Raw genomic sequence first — 18,430 nt, 5'->3', positions numbered from 1 at the left:
GAGGGAGGTGGGGGGATTGTATAAGAGAAAAACGATGAGGGCCTTAAAGACTTACATACCTGGACGGGGTCAATGGGTGATCAAGAAGGCCCATGGCCTAGGTGGGTGGCTTTCATTGCACTTGGGAGGTGCACCCGCCTAACATCTCCCTTTTGTGGAGAGTGTACGTCATAATTTGTGGTAGCGGGGGCTGTGTTCGCGCGGCCCCTGTTAACTCTAATTTCTAAACGTTTTTTAATTTTCTGGTAATTATTTATACTTTTATATTTATAAATATATTAGAATATAAATTTTCCTATTTATCTTATATATTAATATTCTTTTTCAACTAAATTAAAGATTTTTGTAAAATTATTAAAAAATAATTTTATTATTTATTTTATATCTTGATTTATATTAAAAAATATATAGTGATAAATTATTATTATTCGAAAACTTTTGTCTCCAACGTTAATAACTTAATATATGCTTGGGCTTAGAAAATTATGTACTGTAGGGATTCTATCCTATAGTTTCAGTAGCTTCACGTTTATCCTAATGTTTCGGTGTGCAGATACTACTCTGCGTAGATCAAATTAACATGCATTTTAATGATTGAAAAGGAAAATGAAGGCAAACCAAACCAAAAAAATAATAACCCAGAAAAAGATATGAGATGGTCCATAAAGGATTATAGGATACAAAGTTTGATGGGATGGTAGCCCTACAATCCTTCCCAAATTTAAAATTTTGGCTCTCACTATGCAAGCCATTTGAAGTGGTTTTTATATAGTTTGATAAATAAATTATAAAACTAGTGGTTTTTATATAGTTTGATAAATAAATTATAAAACTACGGCTAGAAGCTGCAGTGAAGATTTGTGTGCTGCATTTTGTTGGTCTGGATTGACTGAATGAGATTGTTATGATTACTTTAACTTGATCTTTAGTTAAAAAAAACCGAAACATAAGATAATAGCAACCGAAAACTGTGTTGAATTATTGGCAAAGGACCTTCACTAGTTATAGTGGTGCGTGCAGCTCACATGCCCACACTAGGAATGAGAGTATAGGTCAGATCTAGAAGATTAGGAGACGCTGGTCCCAAGGGAGCTGCGCATGGCGACATCAGGCTCTTCAAAGCGTGATGGTGCGTGAGTCTCATGTGCAGCATAACGCACCATACTTTCAAACTGTGTTCTTCTATCTTTTGATAGATTGACGGCTGAAGAATCTGATGGTGGGGTGCGTGTTGGTCGAAGGAGGCCGAAAGATTGCAGATTGACATATTTCGCTGCTATGGACGGAAAATTAAAGAAAAACAAAAAAATCAACCGTGGAACAAATCCGACAAAAAGCAGAGGAGGAGGGTGAGTGCTTGGGCCAGTGGACGGAAAAAAAAATACTTTACGGGTGGTGGGAGGCTTTAACGCCTGGGGGTAGCCCAAAGACTTTTACTTGAGCTGTGCCTTTAGGAAATCCAACCTAATTTACTATCAGCCCAATTATGGATGCCTTGAATTTAACACATCAATGAAGAGAGCATTAAAAAAAATTATTTACACAATTATGTTTTAAATTAAGAATATTTTTGTAAAATAATTTATAAGAATAACACCACTTTATAAAAATATTCTCATTTTAAAATATTATTGTTAAATATGTTATAAAATGTGATGTGTATCATTAATAATAATAATAATAAAGAGTAATGCTAGATATAAATCTTAAATAAATAATTATTATACAAATCTTTTGTAAAAAAAATAGATTTTACTGATAAATAATTTTTTTTAAACTTTTTTTAAGTAGAGTTTACTTTTTTATTAAAATTTATATGAAATTTGTCTATGAATTTTGTATAGATTATTATGTTATAGAATGCGACGCGTGGCATCCAAAAATTGCCACAGAAACGAACTCAATTTGCATAAAAAATTGAAAATTGCGCCGTCTGAAATATTGACAAACAGAGGCCTTGCATTGCAAAAGGCCGTATTCTATTTCTTGCAAGACGCATGGTGGCGGGCCCTCACGGCAAACTTAAGAAGTCCCATATCGAGAAGATATGAGAAGAAGAGAAGCTAAAACGGGTATAAAATAGAAGGTAGGTGCATCCTTCCAACATACTTACCTGGACGGGGTCGATGGGTGATCAAGAAGGCCCATGGCCTAGGCTAGTGACCTCCATTGCACACAGGAGGGGTGCTCGCCTAAGGTCTGTCCAAGTGGCAGAGCCTACGTCATAATTTGTGGCAGTGGGGGCCTGCGTTCGCGCGGCCCCTACCTAATCTTGAGTTCCTAAACTCGTTTTATCATTACGTCTCGGTTGGTCTCCTTCTATAAAGAACATTGTTGTAAAGTCGTTGGGTTGGATGAGAATTTTGTAAGGTGGTACGCAATACGTGTGCAATTAAGGTCTCTCCTAACGGAGTGAAAAACAAATGCGAAGAAACGTATGTTAGCGGAAAGGTGAAGTTGGGAAAAACTGAAAACGGGACATGGACAAGAACATTTAGGTCTCCTTAAGTGATAAGTCTTCACTTCATAATTTGTGCAATTGCTCCCAGAAAATCTCAGTAAAATCGTGTCCGGTTTACTGCACTATACCCCTCCCAGAATAGAAATTATCCAAAAGACAAAAAACCGTGGATAACTCAAGCCTTCACTTTGACAAGGCATTAATTACACTAGCTTAATCAGTACTATGAAGTCATTCTCCTTCAGATTACAACATTTTGGCATAGAATACTGATTTTGTTAAGGTCTAAACGCCAAATAAAACGATGGTCGAACAAACATTCATTCACCAAAGAAGAAAAACTTGGTGGTTCTAACAGAAAATGAATTTACCAAAACATCTCTTCTGCTTTAAATTCCATGAGTATTTAAATTCCACGTCTAGTTAATACACAAGCATTTAAAAGCTTCCATATATTTTCTTCCAAAGCAGAAAGCTCCCATATTATTCACAGCATTTATTCCCATCCAAACCAAAGTTAAAAATTGCAACTTGAAAACCATGTTCTCTGCCTCATACTTCAGATGCCACCGGCCTGAAAGTTGACTCCTTTTGAAACTAGGGTATTCAGGGCTCAAAAACCATGCTATCTGCCTCCCGCTTCACAGATTCGAACAGAACAGATGACAGATAACGCTCTCCAAAGCTTGGGAAGATCACCTGTTCATAACAAGGCTAGTAAGGACTTTTTACACTAGTCATTTCAAGAACGACTTTAGACTACGATTGAGTAAAAAATATACAACAAGAAGCAAACCATTCGTGTCATATCCTATCAATTGATAATCCGTATGGAGTTGTCAATATATAAAAAAATAAAAATTACAAATTAAAAAATAAATAAAATTACAAATTAAAAAAAAGAAAAAAAAAAAAACTGACCATATGTATCCTATACAGGCACCAGTTGAGAGTTGACAGCAGTAATTAATTACCGTGTTACAGCAAAACATTCATTCTTGTGCAGCCATACACACAAACGCATTGAAATTGGTTCTAAGCAGGATTTATGGTTTAACACAAAAATGAAATCGCTTGCTAGCAATAACAAGATCAAACTCACAACAATGAGTTTCCCAGCATTTTCTGGCCTCTTTGCTATCTTAATTGCAGCAGCAGCAGCACCACCAGATGATATCCCTACCTGCAATAAATGTTTGAACAGATGTCATAGAAGATCAAAAGAATAAAAGGCATCCCAGAACAGATATAATAATAATATAAAAGGCATCCCAGATCTCAGGTAGTACAGCAGTGGCGGTTTGCAGAGATTATACTGGGACCATTATAGGGTGTGTTGCAGAGTTTTCTAGTAATCGCAACCCAAATTGTGGAGAAGCGTTAGCAGCTTTTATTGGGATCAGATTAGACAACAACAATGGGTGGAAGAATATCAAAATTGAAGGGGACTCTCAAGTGGTAATATCAGCTTTGAACAACCCCCTTAATACTTCTGACTGGACAATAGACAATTTGATCAGTGATTCAAGAGTTCCCCTGAACAACTTTGAAAGCTGGGAAGCAGTTAAGATACACCGGGCTCAAAATCGGTACGTGCACTCTGTGCCGCAATGGGCGTCTTCAAATGCTGAATTTGGAGAAATACCCAGAATAAAGATTCCACAATGCTTGCTGAATTTTCACAATGGAAAAGATCTGCCCACTTCTGGTTTCTTTAATTTATAATGTCTAAGTTTGCTTGTTTTATAATAATAGGAGTAACTGAATGTTATGTATGAATTTCTTTTTAAGTAATGAAAGTGATCTATCGTTGGAAGAAAAAAATAATAATAATAATAATAACAATAACAATAACAACAACAACAATCACATGCTTTAAGATGGGCAGAGTAGTGAAAGATTTTGCAGGAAAAGAAAATGGAGAATGCATTGACGAAACATATTTTTTTACAGATGTAAGCATACCAGCAAACCTTCTTTCAATGCAAGAAGCTTAGCAGTTTCAATAGCTTCTTCACTTGATATCTGCAAGATTAGCATGAGGTCTGAGGGGCACAGGGAGAAAGGCAATAACAATTTAAAAATAAAAAAGAAAGAAAGAAAATCTATTGACTTTCTGGAACTTCTAAAGAAAAAGGAAAAGATATACAAAACATCATCATAAGAAAAGTCATATAACCGTCACAGTGATTAAAAACAATGAGATCAAGAAAAACGTTGAGGGTAGAAAGTCCCTTGTAATTGACAGGTTTAAGATTGTCTAAAACTTGCTTGCAAAATAGTTTGGAATCCCCACACATGCAAGCAAAAGAGTGAACCATGCGGTTCCCACATGGTAAGATTTCAAGATACTAGCCTTGAAAAAAAGTTCAAGAAACACTTTCATGCTTTGAATGTAACAATGTAACTTGATGGAACACATAAAAGGATGCACTCTGAATTATATACTTATACAGAGCGTTCAGAAATCATTATCAATCAAATAAGAAAATCTGAAGTTTGTCCGGACAAATGTATTTCCTCAGAAAAAGGTCAAGAGAATTATGATGTTGGAAACTACAAGTTCTCTTGGTTTACATGTCCACTTTTGTTTTTCCTTTTTTTTACCCCTTTTTTAGGTCAGTGTTTCTTCATTGTATGCCATCTTTCACATTTTTCTTTGGAGGCAGGATTTCGCAATTAACTTAACAGATAACTCCATAAGCTAATTATAAGATATACCAATTAGGAGTTTTGAGGCTTACTTGAATAACTTCATCAAGTAGATTGACATCCAAAACTCCAGGGATGAAGCCAGCACCAATTCCTTGGATCTTATGTGGGCCTTGAGATTGACAAGCATGCAGTTAATCATGTTACGCAAAAGACTAAGATATTGTTTGCTTCAAATAGGATAGATATGCAAAAAATATTGGTACAGTATACAAAGATTTAGGAAATGTTATCAAACACAAGAACATAGAGAAATGGTAGTGGCCATGACAAGTAACACAGAATTATCCTAGACAGTTTTAGGCATCACATGGAAAAACACTATAAAAAATCTGTTTTATTATCAATGGAATTGTATGAAAGAAGGGCAGGGAATTGAGGTGAATATAGGTACCTTACAAAGCATTCAACCTTTTAGCAAGTTTATTACCCAAAATACAATTATCTAGCTAATAACTTGCATGGATCAAATGATATTGATGCCAATATATCACTACACCAGCTAAATTGATTGATGAACTACATAAACATGTTAAGAGGCAAAGAAATTTGATACCAGTTTACTATGTAACCAATTAAAGGGTCATTGAACTACATAAGCACGTTCCAAAATAAAACTTCAGTTTGTTTCTCTTGATAAATTTCTTTTTCTTTTTAATGCCTCAATAACAGAAGGAATCATTTTGTGTTAAGGGACCCAACACAAAAACAGAAAGAAAATTATGCAACAACTAGGTTGTTGAGGGACCCATTTTGTGTTCCACAATAGGTAAAATACATGCGTGCATGTCCAGACAAGTTGAACAAAAAACTGAAACTCCTAGTGACGAAAGGGAAAAAAAAAAGCTTGACTGGATCGGTATCAGTAAAAAAGATAGCAAATAGCTAACCCATGAATAAATCAGTGTTGTTCTGACATTCATGCACCTGATGGGTTGACTATGATAGGACCCATTTTCACAGAGCAGTTCAACTACTAAGCATATGTATTACCAGGGCCAACAGAGTTTTCAGGCAGGATATCCACCCAGGCAGCCCAAGGTCCATGGTTTATCCGCATTAGCTTAGTCCTACATACAGATTGATTTCTTACCCAAAGGCTTAAAATCCCTTCCATGGAAATGCCTCTAGGAAAAAAAGTTTAAGCAGGAGCCATACACTTAAAATAGTAAAAAATTAAGATGCAAAGGAAAAAACAAATGGATATTCCTTTCTGTGGTGTGGAAAATGGTCCTGATTTGTATCATGTGGTGCCTATGGAAGGAGCGAAGTAACCGGACATTTGAAGACAAGGAGCGCTCACTAGAAGAACTTAGATTATTTTTTGTTAGCACTCTTTCTTTGGGACACAGCTGTAGATTAGATTTTCATGATTTTCTTGTTTCTATTAATTCTCTCTAACTAGGTGTGACCTTTTGTATACCATCTTGTGTACTTGGGCTATGCCTATTCATATCAATATAATTGTTTACTTATCAAAATAAATAAATTCCTTCCTGTCAGCAACGATACAAGTAAAAGCATGAGAATGTAAAGCGTTTAGGAAAGAAGAAGTGTAGGTGAAATCAACACCACTTTCTATAAAATATTAAGAATGCAAGTAAACCAGTCAAAAAGAAATTTTTTAATGGTACACCCTCCAAGTACCAAGAACAAATCATAAACATTTCATCCATGATGCTAAGCCAATAAAGTTAAAACAAAAAAAGCAAGCGAAATAGCAACTAAGGAATGATGAATACAAGGAAGAACACATGAATGAAGCATGCAAAACAGCATTGCTCACCAGGTTTCCCTCCAGACAGTATGGCACTTTCAACTGGTTCAACCCCATAAAGCTAAACACAAAACAGAGGTGTAAGAACATTATTAAGACAGAAAGCATCAATAGGCTCATGTCATCTTTTCTCTAAGCAAGCGAACCTTAACATCGGGGTTTTGCTCTTTGAGATACCTCCCTGCACCTGTTACTGTACCTCCAGTTCCTATCCCAGACACAAATGCATCAACTTTCCCACCAGAGCCTTTCCAGATCTCTGGTCCAGTGGTCTCATAATGGATCTAAACACAAAAGAATGTGATTGTAAATCTCTCCAGCCAGCTACTCAAGCATGCAGAAAACATTGATGCAAATTATACCTTTGGGTTTGCAGGGTTTTCAAATTGCTGAAGAATATAAGCATTGGGAGTCTTTGCGAGTATCTCTTCAGCCTTCTGAACAGCACCTTTCATGCCCCTGGCTGGATCTGTTAGAACCAGCTCAGCTCCAAAAGCTTTAAGAATGATTCTTCTTTCAAGAGACATTGAAGCAGGCATGGTAATTATGAGTTTGTACCGCTTGGCAGCTGCCATGAATGCCAACCCTATGCCAGTGTTGCCACTGGTAGGCTCAATCAAGACACTCTAGAGCATGAATAACAAAGAAATTTTGTCACTTCAAAAGTTCCCTAATTCACCTCATTGCCCACAGTTACAAAAACACTAATGGAGTATTGAGCAGCAATTAACTTATGACCATTCAATTATGTTCTTCTTGAGAAACTATATTCTTCCATCCTACTGTGAGGATATGTGTGTGTATGAGACAGAGAGAGTTGACATTTGAGTAGAACTTTAAAGTTAAAGATTCCCATGATGGAAAATCAAAATATGGGTGAACTTGGGACCTGAAGATTTAGCACTAGGCATAAGAAAATGCTTATAAGAGCGAGTCCAATTATGGCTTTCCTTCTCTAATTTAGCTATTTCTTCTCTATGCTTGGTTGGATTCTCACACAAGCTGCCAAGTCTCCATTCTTTTAGAGTTTAAGGAATTCTGCTCATTTTCTTCTTCTAGCTAGATGGGAGCATCCTTTTGTATACTTTCTATGTATTTGGGCTGGGTCCCTTAGCACTTTTTAATAAAATCTTTGCATTACTTATAAAGAGTTTTTAGCTATTTACAAAAAATCAATAATGATTTATATAACCTTCACAAGTTGGTACCTACATGTGTTCACAATGTGATGGGAGTCCAATTTGCAAAGCATCACATCATACTCAAACACAATTTGTGGCATTGAAGCAAACATAGCAGGGGCATTAACAGGAGAGCACAAACATGCATGATGTTTATAGGCCTTAAATCATGAGCTTGCAGTGCAATTAGTAAAAAGTGAAGGTCCAGAGTGATTTCAAGGTCCGAATCCCACTGGGTGCAAACAATCTCTAGGGCCATCGGGTCGGGGGGATTTTTCCCTTGAATTTCCCGGTGTGCACTTATGGGAAACTCCTTGCCGAGGGCATGCGCACCCTTGGGATTAGTCAGGACACCATTCCCAAACACCAGGTGCCAATAAATTTAAAAACAAAAAATAAAAAGAGTGATTTCAAGTGAAGGTATCCAACAATGGATTTAAGCATCTCTGCATGAGAACAATTTGATTACTAACCACACCCGGAGTAATGAGACCTTTCTCCTCTGCATCGGCAATCATGCTATATCCGATTCTGCAATGCAACAGAATTGGCATATTATTTATTTTTTTATAACTAATAAGAGATTTTATTACCATGAATAGGCACAGCCCAAGTACACAGGAAGTATACAAAGGAAATACCTACTACACTCTGGTAAGCAGAAAAAAAACTAGTATAGATTCAGTACATTATAGAATTGGCATATTATATAAGTGTAAAAAAAAAAAACAAATCAGTACAAATAATTTTAAGACTGCATCCAGCTGCATGGATTGGTACAAGAGAGTTCTCCAAGAGACCCTAACTAAAGCTATTAATGTCAAGTTCCTTGATTAAACGATGATCGGGAGTTTGCCAGTAAATTTCATAGAAAGGCCACTCCAAAAAAGCAATTGGCTAGAAAGCAAGATATTGAACACATGAAATTAAGATTCTAATCAAATCCAATTTCGTGCAAGCAAATGCAGCATAAGAAAAGCGAATATAACCAAGAAAATTAGACAGCTTTTAAGTAATTAGTAATTCCACTAAAATATCAAAAGAAACGTAGTTAATCACCTGTCCTTGACACTTGAGCAGGGTTCCATCATCTCTAGCTTAGCGGCAATTCGTGCTACACAACCATCTACAACATGGTTGAGAAATACCAGCGGTGTGTTACCAATCAACTGTGCATGTCCAAAATGAAAAGATTCGCAGAGTGAGCCAGTATCTTTAATATGATAACTGTATTGGTATTAAGATAGAGATGAACATGGCTTACTTCGGTAACATCTTTTGCTATCACAGACTTCTCCTCCACCATTTTATCAAACCTCTGCAGCACTGACAAAGGGATTAAGTGATCGGCAAAAACAACAAATATATATAATCAACATTAACTAGTATGGCACGTATAGTAATAGAAAAAGAAAAAGTATGCAACATGACCTTTTCATCATTGACAAAAAGATTTGATGGGGGTGGGAGTCTGTAGTTTTGAATCTCAGATTTTCATCGTTGAAAGTTTTAATGCAAGCAAATTTGCCGGGGTGGGGAGTATTATTCTTGTTAGAGAAAATCTATTTATAAACCTTATTTTTTACACACCCAGCACACCGCTGATGTGAAAGCTTTCTACATCAACTATGTTGTAAAATTATTGGCGTTTTGGTTTTTTAAAAGTTGCAGTAAGTCTTGTCACTCAAAGATCTATTATCTTTTCAACTCTTCTAATTTCTCAGTAACCAAACAAAGTGCGAGACTTTCATATCACCAACCACCGAGATCACCAACTCCATGTCCACAAAAAGGAACTAAAACTATGTAATAAGCGATACCAAAGAGAAAAATAAACAAAAAGGGTCAAAATTTCAGAAACAGAAGCAGTTTTTTCACTCCTGTACCATGAGAAGCCATCATATTCCCACACAACATCTGAAATTGACCCAGAGTATCACATACCACAAAGAGTTGGTTCGTATAAGAAGACTACAAAATAAGGGCTTCAAAAGTGTTCAGATTCCACTCAATTAATTAACAAAAAAAATACTAAACAAAATCATTAGCCTGCTTTTAGGAGGAGCATAACTTTGAGAAAATTTTCATGAACCTGGGAATTTATCAAACAATGCAGAGCTTTCCGGAGAAATCTTTGAAACAAAACAAGAAAATGATGTATATGAATGAAAGTGTACTCGGCTTGAAACTCTCACCAGGGAAAGCTTATCCGAGCAAGAACGAGACAAACTCGGACCAGAGATAGGCTTGAGAGACAGAGAGGCAGATAGACAATAGAGGAAATAGAAGGAAACCCCCGTTGTAATATAAAAAAAAGAATCTGTCAACGGCCGGCCAAGCTATGATTTGAGTTGCATTTGGTATTAGACGAAGAGTTTTGTTATATAAAAGGAAAATCGTATATTAATTTACATATTAATATTATTTTTTTATATTTAAAATTTAAATTAATATTATTTTTAATAAAATTTATTTTTTGATCAATAATATTTTAAATTTAAATTGACATTATTTTTAATAAAACTTACTTTTTGATCAATCACATTAAATTAGTGTACAGATTAATACATAATTATACTTATAACTAGATTTTTCTTTAGATTAATGCTATACTGAATACTTTCATTTTACTTTTATCTTATTAAGTAAAATATAGTACATTTATCAACATTAGATAATAAAAAAATATACAATAAATAATCATCTAACGTTAATAAATATGTCACATCTTACTTAATAAAATAAAAGTAAAATGGTAATATAATGTATATAATTTTTCTTTATATTAATAACTAATAACCACATTACCAAAATTATAAATAATAATTTATAATGATAGCTTTGTTATTGGTGAATTAAAAATTTTATATATAGTCATTTTTATTTATTTTTTATGCATTCTATTGATGTAATTAGTTGAATATTACAAAAAAAATTAACGCAGTCAATCACGTCAATAAAATGAGTAAAAAATACGTAAAAATAACTGTATATAGTATTATACAAAGAGCTTGAGGGTTTCGAATCTACATTTTATATTTAGAAAACCGGATCATATTATATTATGTCATCATACTATTGATCTTAATAATTTATTATTGGAATGCGTATCAATGCAATTAGTTCTAAATGCAAAATATGGTTTTTTAAATTATATAGTCAATTTTGCACAGAATGTCGATGGATTAAAGAATTATATCCAACTTTGTACTCAACGTGATCAGGTGATTTGTACTCTACTTTATTCATTCTGAGTTTCCTTAAAACTAAAATATGAATACAACTGACGTGGCAACTTTTTATTTTGTTATTTAAAACATAAATTTCGATACTATATAAGACTATATTATTGTAAATAATCAATCGTGCTAGAGAGGGTAGAAACGATGAAATCAAATAGCATGTGACTAAATACGATTTTGAAATTCGCTTAAATTATTAATTTTTATTTTAAAATATAAATAGAAAAAAATGTAATAATATAAGAGAGGAGCGGGGCATTCACGTATAATTATTTACTATTTTATTAAAATATTAAAAGAAGAAACTACAAATAATTAATTATTACTTTAGCCTTATTGGGATCAACTATTGATAACATGTGATATGATTGTTTGGTACACTAAAAACACTTGCTATGATTGTACAAGCTTTAAAAGCGAATGTTCAAGAAAAAGGGATAAGGTTCTCTTTTTATTATATAGATAAAATGAAATGAGATGAGATGAGATAAAAATTGAAAGTTTAATAAAATGTTTTTAGAATATTATTTTTATTTTAAGATATGAAAAAATTGAAATTTTTATTTTATTTTATATAAAAATTTAAAAAAATTATAATGAATGGAATAAAATGAAATAATTTGTATAATTAAACGAGATCTTACCCATTTGAATTTGAGGAAGACAAATCACTTAAAATTTCTTTATACAATTTTTTCAAAATAAAGAGTATTTTTATAAAATAATAGAGTAATGATTAATATAATTATGCAAATGTCGCATGTTTTTAATAAAATAATGATATTTAGTATTAAAATTTTAATTTTTTTTTATAGATATAATTTTTTTTTTTTTTTAATGAATACGCATCCTATACATTTATGATAACTAGGCATAGTCGAGGGCCGGTCCAAAGAGGAAGCAGCCGATCTCCAAACGGCTGTTCGGAGATGATTGGGTCATGGCAAGTGGGCCATAGGATAGTTGTTCTGGTCAACAAATCAATATGTCACCCATATTTGTTAGAGGGTCACGTCCCCTCTAAACTTCGAAAAGACATCATCCAATTAGCAAAGAAATTACCTGCGACTTTCCGTTTTCGAATGAGGATGGGAAAGGGAGTCTATATAGTGCAGAGATTATCGAGAAAATGCACAAATGAATTTGTGACGCCTCCTCTCCACTTGATTTGGTGGAGAGTCGAAACCTCGGGATGTGTACTTACAGAACATACTCATTGCATTGTCTGAAATTTTGTGGAGGATAATGTTTAGGTCTTGTTTGTTTAGTCAAAACTAAAAATCTCATTTCATTTCATCTCAATTCATCATTACACTTTTTTTAAATTTCAATACAAAATATAATAAACAATCTAACTTTTTCAAATCCCAATACAAAATTAATATTCAAAAATTATATTATAACAATATTTTATTTATTACTATTTAAAACATCTCATCTCATCTCATCTCATCTGTGTAACCAAGCGGGACCTTAGTCTATCAAGGATTCCTTTAGAGAAAAGTTCTATTTTTAATTTATTTTTTATTTTTATTTAATAATTAAACTGTTTATCCATTTGCCTAAATAAATTATTGTAAATGACCGTACATATGATTTCGTTATAAACATTGCTCGGCTTCGCACCCCGTTCTGCATCATAATGGGTTTTGCTATAAATAGGTAGACAATGGACACTAAGGCCCGGTTCAGATACCAAATGTCAAATAATTTTATCTTTTTTTATCTTATCTAATTATTATAATTTTATCAAATTTTTATACAAAATATAATAAACAATTCAATTTTTTTAAATTTTAAAATAAAATTAATATTAAAAAATTATATTATAACAATATTTTATTTAAATTTTAACAAAATATATCATCTCATATAAATTGTATAATCAAATCAAACCTAAGGAACCATTAAATTCTTAACATCGAGGAGCAATGGCATTCTAAAGAGAGATGTTCGCGCGTCTATAGCACCAAGTAACCTAGAAGGTACATGATGTTTTCTTCCTCCTCAATGGGGATAAATGTTGCAACTTGTAACGAAAGACTTGATTGGTAGATACACATATGTAATCTTCTACTAGGTAGGAGTAACGTACAAATCACGTTTACCTAGTTTTATCAAATGGTTATTTGTAAAAAATAATATATATATATTTTATAAAAAAAATTGATTTCACTTAATAATTTAAGGCATAGTGGATAAGATAAAAATATTAGTTCAAAATATTATATAATCCAATATATGTTTATAACATCCATAATTTTAGCAAAACTGCATGCGATAAGTTTAATACAAGTCTAACAAAAATGTTAGATCAAAATATGTGTCATTTGATTTTTGTACTATAATTCATTATTTTGTGTCATCTTGTACAAGATCAATAAAGACGATGTTGAAATTCTCGTGCTGCTATTGGTTAAGTTGGTTAGGGTCAACATAAAGTTGAATCATCCACTCTTTTTGTGAAGCTTATGCTACAATATTTTCTATATCTGGTAAATGTTCTTGTAAAATAACACAAATCTTGTAATGCAATGTTTTTAATGAAATTAGTATTCGTGATGTAAATAAAACTCAATTTTAATATAAAACTCAATTTACTTATAGATAATGTAGTAAATATGTCAAAAATTCTAAAATAGACTTTTTTACTCACATCAATAAAACAATGGAAAATAAGAAAACATACATCGCCAGTATAATCCATGAGCTCAACTACCAAACAACCGAATACTTATTCTACAACTTCACCAAACATAACATCAGACAATCTTCCTGTACCATCGTCGAGTTCGACATATGCTCAAGAACTATAAATTCGATTGAAATATAATTTTAAGTTAGAGTTAATAAAGATTATATATTAAATCTTTTACATAAATTATAAAAAAAAAATTATAAGATACATACCGCGGTTGGGAAATACTTTGGTTTTTGCAATGGTAACAAAGGAAGCTATCATTGTAATCATGCCCAATTCAGTTTTTACAGCCAATACATGACATGTCAAAAAATAACTGGCGCAACTCAACCACCATTATATATGCATTTTATCCAAAATTTTGTTTAATAGTTATGAATATATTAATAAAAACTAATATTTATGAGTAATTTAAAAAATGTATAAATAAATTTAAATCCCAAAATATATTTTAAAGTTGTTGGCCGAATTTTCTCTATAATCTTAAAAAAATAAAATATTTCTCTTAAAATATATTATTCTAATTAAGATTTATTTATTTTTCAATATATAGGAAATTTGGGATTTTTTATTCTAATTATAAATTAGAATATGATTCTATAACATATTTATTTTTCTATATTATTCTATATTTATTCTAATAATAACATATAATATTATTGTAATTATGATGTTTCAGGAGCAGTAATGATAAAGGGGATTAAAAAATAAAAAGGACGTTGACGCTACATCAGTTTTTCATGCTTTTTATTATTTATTGTTGATATGTCAAAGGCATTATTGGTGTTTGGTTAGCCGCTTAATTTCCTTTGTACAATTTAGATTAAATAATTTTTTTTTGAACTGACTAACCAAACTGTGTATTAATTAGTTTTTGAGTTTTTAAAATTTTAGATCATTTCGAAGAGACTGTTAGAAATAACATGCTTTTTATAGGAAAATTAATTTCAATCAATTATTTAATACACATACTGAAATTGATTGAAATATTTTATACATAATTTATCTTAAATTTATTTAAAGTAAAAAGTTTCGTATGTTAAAAGTCTATTTTTCCTTCTATTTATTTATTTTCTATCGGTTTCAAGACGTTATTTTAATTTTTACAAGTTGCGTGATCGTGATGTTGTGCCAGGGATATTTTTTTCAAATCAGTTTTACGCCACACAAATCCCTCTCTTATCCTCCCGAGCTTCCTCTCTGAACACAACTCAATTTCTCCTCTTCTCTTTGATGCTCCTTTCATTCTCCTTCCTCTCCCTCTCGAGCTTTCTCTCTCGATCTCTCTCTTTGAAAATCAACTCCATCTTTTATTTCAATTTCTTTCTTTCTTCCTCTATTTCAATCGTCTTGACGACAGACTCAATTTCTCTTCTCTTTATCCATTTTCAACCCTTTGTTTTTCATCCTGAGGAGGAGCTAAGACGCAATATAAAAAACTTAACTTGACTCCGTTGAAAGCTTTGTTGATATGGTTTAAAAAAAAAAAAAAAAAAAAAATTGTTTACGTCTCTTTCTTTCTCTTCAACTTGAAAGCTCTATTTTTTTTTCTTGTTGTTCACAAACAACACCAGATCTAGAAGTTTTAGTATAGAACCGAGAAAATCCAACACCTATGTTTTTTGTGTAATAACATATCTATATCTATTCATTTAGATCTTTTAGTTTTCACTTTATTTTTTAGATTTGTTCTTTGGACCATCAGGTCGATATGGGAGTTTGCTTCCGCACTTAATTTCTTGCATGTGAGCTTCGGAAGCCATGATTTTTGTTCTTTTTATTTTGTAAGTCTTTTTGTGCTTTATGTTTTATGTTTGATTTTGTGTTTTTGCTCGTTTAGGGCTCTTTTGAATATCTTCATGAAGTTCTCTGCCAAGGAGAAGCGCTGAAAGCCTGGTACAATGCAACTATTTCTAATTTTTACCTTCCTCGCCTTTACATTATCGTAGAGTTTTTTAATAAAAATTACAACTAGTCAAGTCTCATAATGACATTTCAATACCCTGTTGCTTAAGCGAATACCCTAAAAAGTTGATTTTTGGCCAAACAAATATGAAATGTAAATTTAATTTAAATTTTGTGCCTGAGTTTTGTGATAATGATTTAAGCACCTTGGAAGGAAGTATATATATATATTTTATAAGAGTAGAAATATAGTCTATATGCGTGGATGTATAATTTAGCTGATTAATATTAATGTGATCAATATATCATAAGCTATTTGTAACACTTCTCATAACCTATCATCCTTAAAAATTTATGGGTTTTATTTTTTTGATTTGTATGTCATTGTTGTATTCTCACTACAAGGAATATAGCCTTTTTCAGCACTTGATAATTGACGCAATAAGCAATTAAATCGTTGGAAATGATTTTTCCCGTCATTTTCCTGATCGCTGCAGAATGGTTGCCAAACATTGGATGGAAGCTCTTATTTCCAACGACTTGTCCATAACGTTGAAAATACTATTTTTCAACGATGTAGTTGTCAACGCAAATAAGGAAATCTGCTGTTACAAAAAAGGCTCCACCAGGCCACACAAACTGATGTAAATACTCTAATGCGGCTTTATTTCCTCCTTGCAAATACTCATATGCGGCTTTTATTTTCACCTTGCAAATACTCTTATGCAGCTTTATTTACTCCTTGCAAATACTTATATGCAGCTTTTATTTCCACCTTGCAAATACTCTTATGCGACTTTATTTCCTCCTTGCAAATAATGTTGGAGCCCTGGGATTTATAGGTTGTGATCAAGCAGGCAAAATAATTCCTCTTGCTCATTGAATAATCCCGACATTTTATATTCAACGCAATAGTCTATATAAGCGCTGCTAAAAGACTTTTCTGTCACAAGTTTGACCGCGCGCCCAGAACATCAATACACAAGATGCATCTATTAATGGCTGAATTTTTGCAACCAGGTTCCAAATTGCGTGGAATAAAAATGGTGAATAAGCACTTGTTGACCAAACTGATCATACACATTTATTTTTTTAGTTCAAAAATTCATATATATATACATTACTTTGGAATCATATATATGTATCGTCTAATATTGGATCTGAACATAATTGTTCATTAAGAAACCTTATATATATATATATATTCATCTCCATAACAAAAGTACAGAATTTATGCAATATTAGACCACTATATATCATGAATATATACATTCCTATATTATTGATGAACTGTTGTTAATGGTCAACAGAACTAAAATATCCTAAATGACATCCAGAATTCCCAAACAAACCCAAGTATATTCAGAAAGTTCATATGAAACCATGTGAACATTCATTCATAAACTGCTAAAAATCCTTGATCAGTTTTCCAGGAATTGATCAAGAATTTTAAACTATTACATACGAAATATTAGATTTACAAACTTCAAGTGGCAGGTCAATACATTCTGGAAATGTAATACAACTTTAACATTTACAACTGAATCCAAAATGATGCATAACACTTATAGGCAGCAACGAGACATGGCTTGGCAGGGCTAGGTGAGACAGGATCGAATGACTTTCCACACGCACAGCTAACTCAGGCTTCACAGTAAATCAGCAATACCACAAAACAGTTCATGTTGATTTGTATCCCAACAAAAAACTTCCAAGTGTGATCAAACAGAGTTAGGTCTAACATGCATCCAGCAGGTTCACTATCCCGGCCTGAACCTTCATCCAGTACTAGAAGACATCCTCACACATACATTTTGGTCCAGCCATGCATCAACCAAAACAAGCAACCAATGTACACTTAACAACCTATAATAATCATCCACCTAGTAGGAAGTGTGTTCATGAGTTAGTGCAATAAACCTGAAACATTAGCTTCCAACAGTTTAATGGCCCCTTGTGAATCCTTTAAATGCCATTCCAGAGAAAATTACAGCTACCATGAATGCCTTAACATACTGCAACTTAATTATAACTAAAATGCAAAAAGAAATGCCAAACTATGACATGCATTGCAAAATAGTCATGTACTAGAGAGCAAGAGGGAAACCAACCCCCCCAACTGCATCTGGTTAAAACCTTCAGAACTATCAGCAGCTGCAACCCATAATGATGGATTGCCAACTAAGTAAACCTTATCTCAACGTACATATGTGTTTCCTCAATTAATTAGGCTCGTACATATATAATATTCAAAGACCAAATCTCCCAACTTTAACTCATACTAGCTTCTCCCAATATAACCTTGCAAGTGTTAGTACAAATAGAAGAGGCTAATGATAATGCAGTATATATCATTGCAAAAATAAGCAAACATCCCCAAGAATTTTAAGAAACAACATTGGATGCAGGAAAATAGCATGTTAAATGGCCATACCAAGTGCATTTTCCTGT

General features: G+C 32.8%; 1 protein-coding gene, 1 long non-coding RNA gene and 2 other non-coding genes across 6 annotated transcripts; 3 read left to right on the top strand and 1 right to left on the bottom strand.

The window, feature by feature from the left end:
* The first annotated feature begins 51 nt into the window (after window positions 1–51).
* LOC122317614 lies at window positions 52–210 on the top strand. Its single transcript, XR_006244541.1, has one exon. It is a non-coding gene; the product is annotated as a U1 spliceosomal RNA (small nuclear RNA).
* A 1,895-nt stretch (window positions 211–2,105) lies between these two features.
* LOC122317602 lies at window positions 2,106–2,266 on the top strand. The gene has a single exon (XR_006244530.1). It is a non-coding gene; the product is annotated as a U1 spliceosomal RNA (small nuclear RNA).
* A 561-nt stretch (window positions 2,267–2,827) lies between these two features.
* LOC122315849 (cysteine synthase) lies at window positions 2,828–10,487 on the bottom strand. 3 transcript variants are annotated; one of them, XM_043132088.1, is made up of 11 exons: window positions 10,327–10,487; window positions 9,396–9,449; window positions 9,191–9,300; window positions 8,605–8,662; window positions 7,313–7,576; window positions 7,097–7,234; window positions 6,960–7,011; window positions 5,206–5,285; window positions 4,427–4,486; window positions 3,564–3,644; window positions 2,828–3,160 (listed from the first exon to the last, which is right to left on the bottom strand). In XM_043132088.1, exons 2-11 carry the CDS (start codon window positions 9,435–9,437, stop codon window positions 3,068–3,070), a joined length of 978 nt encoding a protein of 325 aa, XP_042988022.1. In that variant the 5' UTR covers window positions 9,438–9,449; window positions 10,327–10,487; the 3' UTR covers window positions 2,828–3,067. The 3 variants fall into 3 exon arrangements, with proteins under 3 accessions (XP_042988022.1, XP_042988023.1, XP_042988024.1); XM_043132089.1 differs by having other exon boundaries at window positions 9,396–9,457; window positions 10,327–10,478; XM_043132090.1 differs by lacking the exon at window positions 10,327–10,487 and adding an exon at window positions 10,224–10,301.
* A 4,750-nt stretch (window positions 10,488–15,237) lies between these two features.
* On the top strand, window positions 15,238–16,985 carry LOC122316946. Its single transcript, XR_006244324.1, has 3 exons — window positions 15,238–15,819; window positions 15,915–15,970; window positions 16,477–16,985. It is a non-coding gene; the product is annotated as an uncharacterized LOC122316946 (long non-coding RNA).
* The last annotated feature ends 1,445 nt before the right edge of the window (window positions 16,986–18,430 follow it).

Source organism: Carya illinoinensis, chromosome 7 (genome assembly GCF_018687715.1).
Source record: "Carya illinoinensis cultivar Pawnee chromosome 7, C.illinoinensisPawnee_v1, whole genome shotgun sequence".
Classification (NCBI taxonomy): Eukaryota; Viridiplantae; Streptophyta; class Magnoliopsida; order Fagales; family Juglandaceae; genus Carya; species Carya illinoinensis.
The sequence above is the reverse complement of the archived record's forward strand: the minus strand, read 5'-3'. Positions and strand labels throughout refer to the sequence as shown.

Excerpts from the sequence above, each read along its gene's own strand:
- LOC122315849 (XM_043132088.1), bottom strand. The coding sequence starts at position 9,437 with ATGGTGGAGGAGAAGTCTGTGATAGCAAAAGATGTTACCGAA. Across the intron at positions 9,301-9,395 it reads TAGCAAAAGATGTTACCGAA|TTGATTGGTAACACACCGCT; the intron begins GTAAGCCATGTT and ends GGACATGCACAG. Across the intron at positions 7,235-7,312 it reads AAAACCCTGCAAACCCAAAG|ATCCATTATGAGACCACTGG; the intron begins GTATAATTTGCA and ends TTTTGTGTTTAG.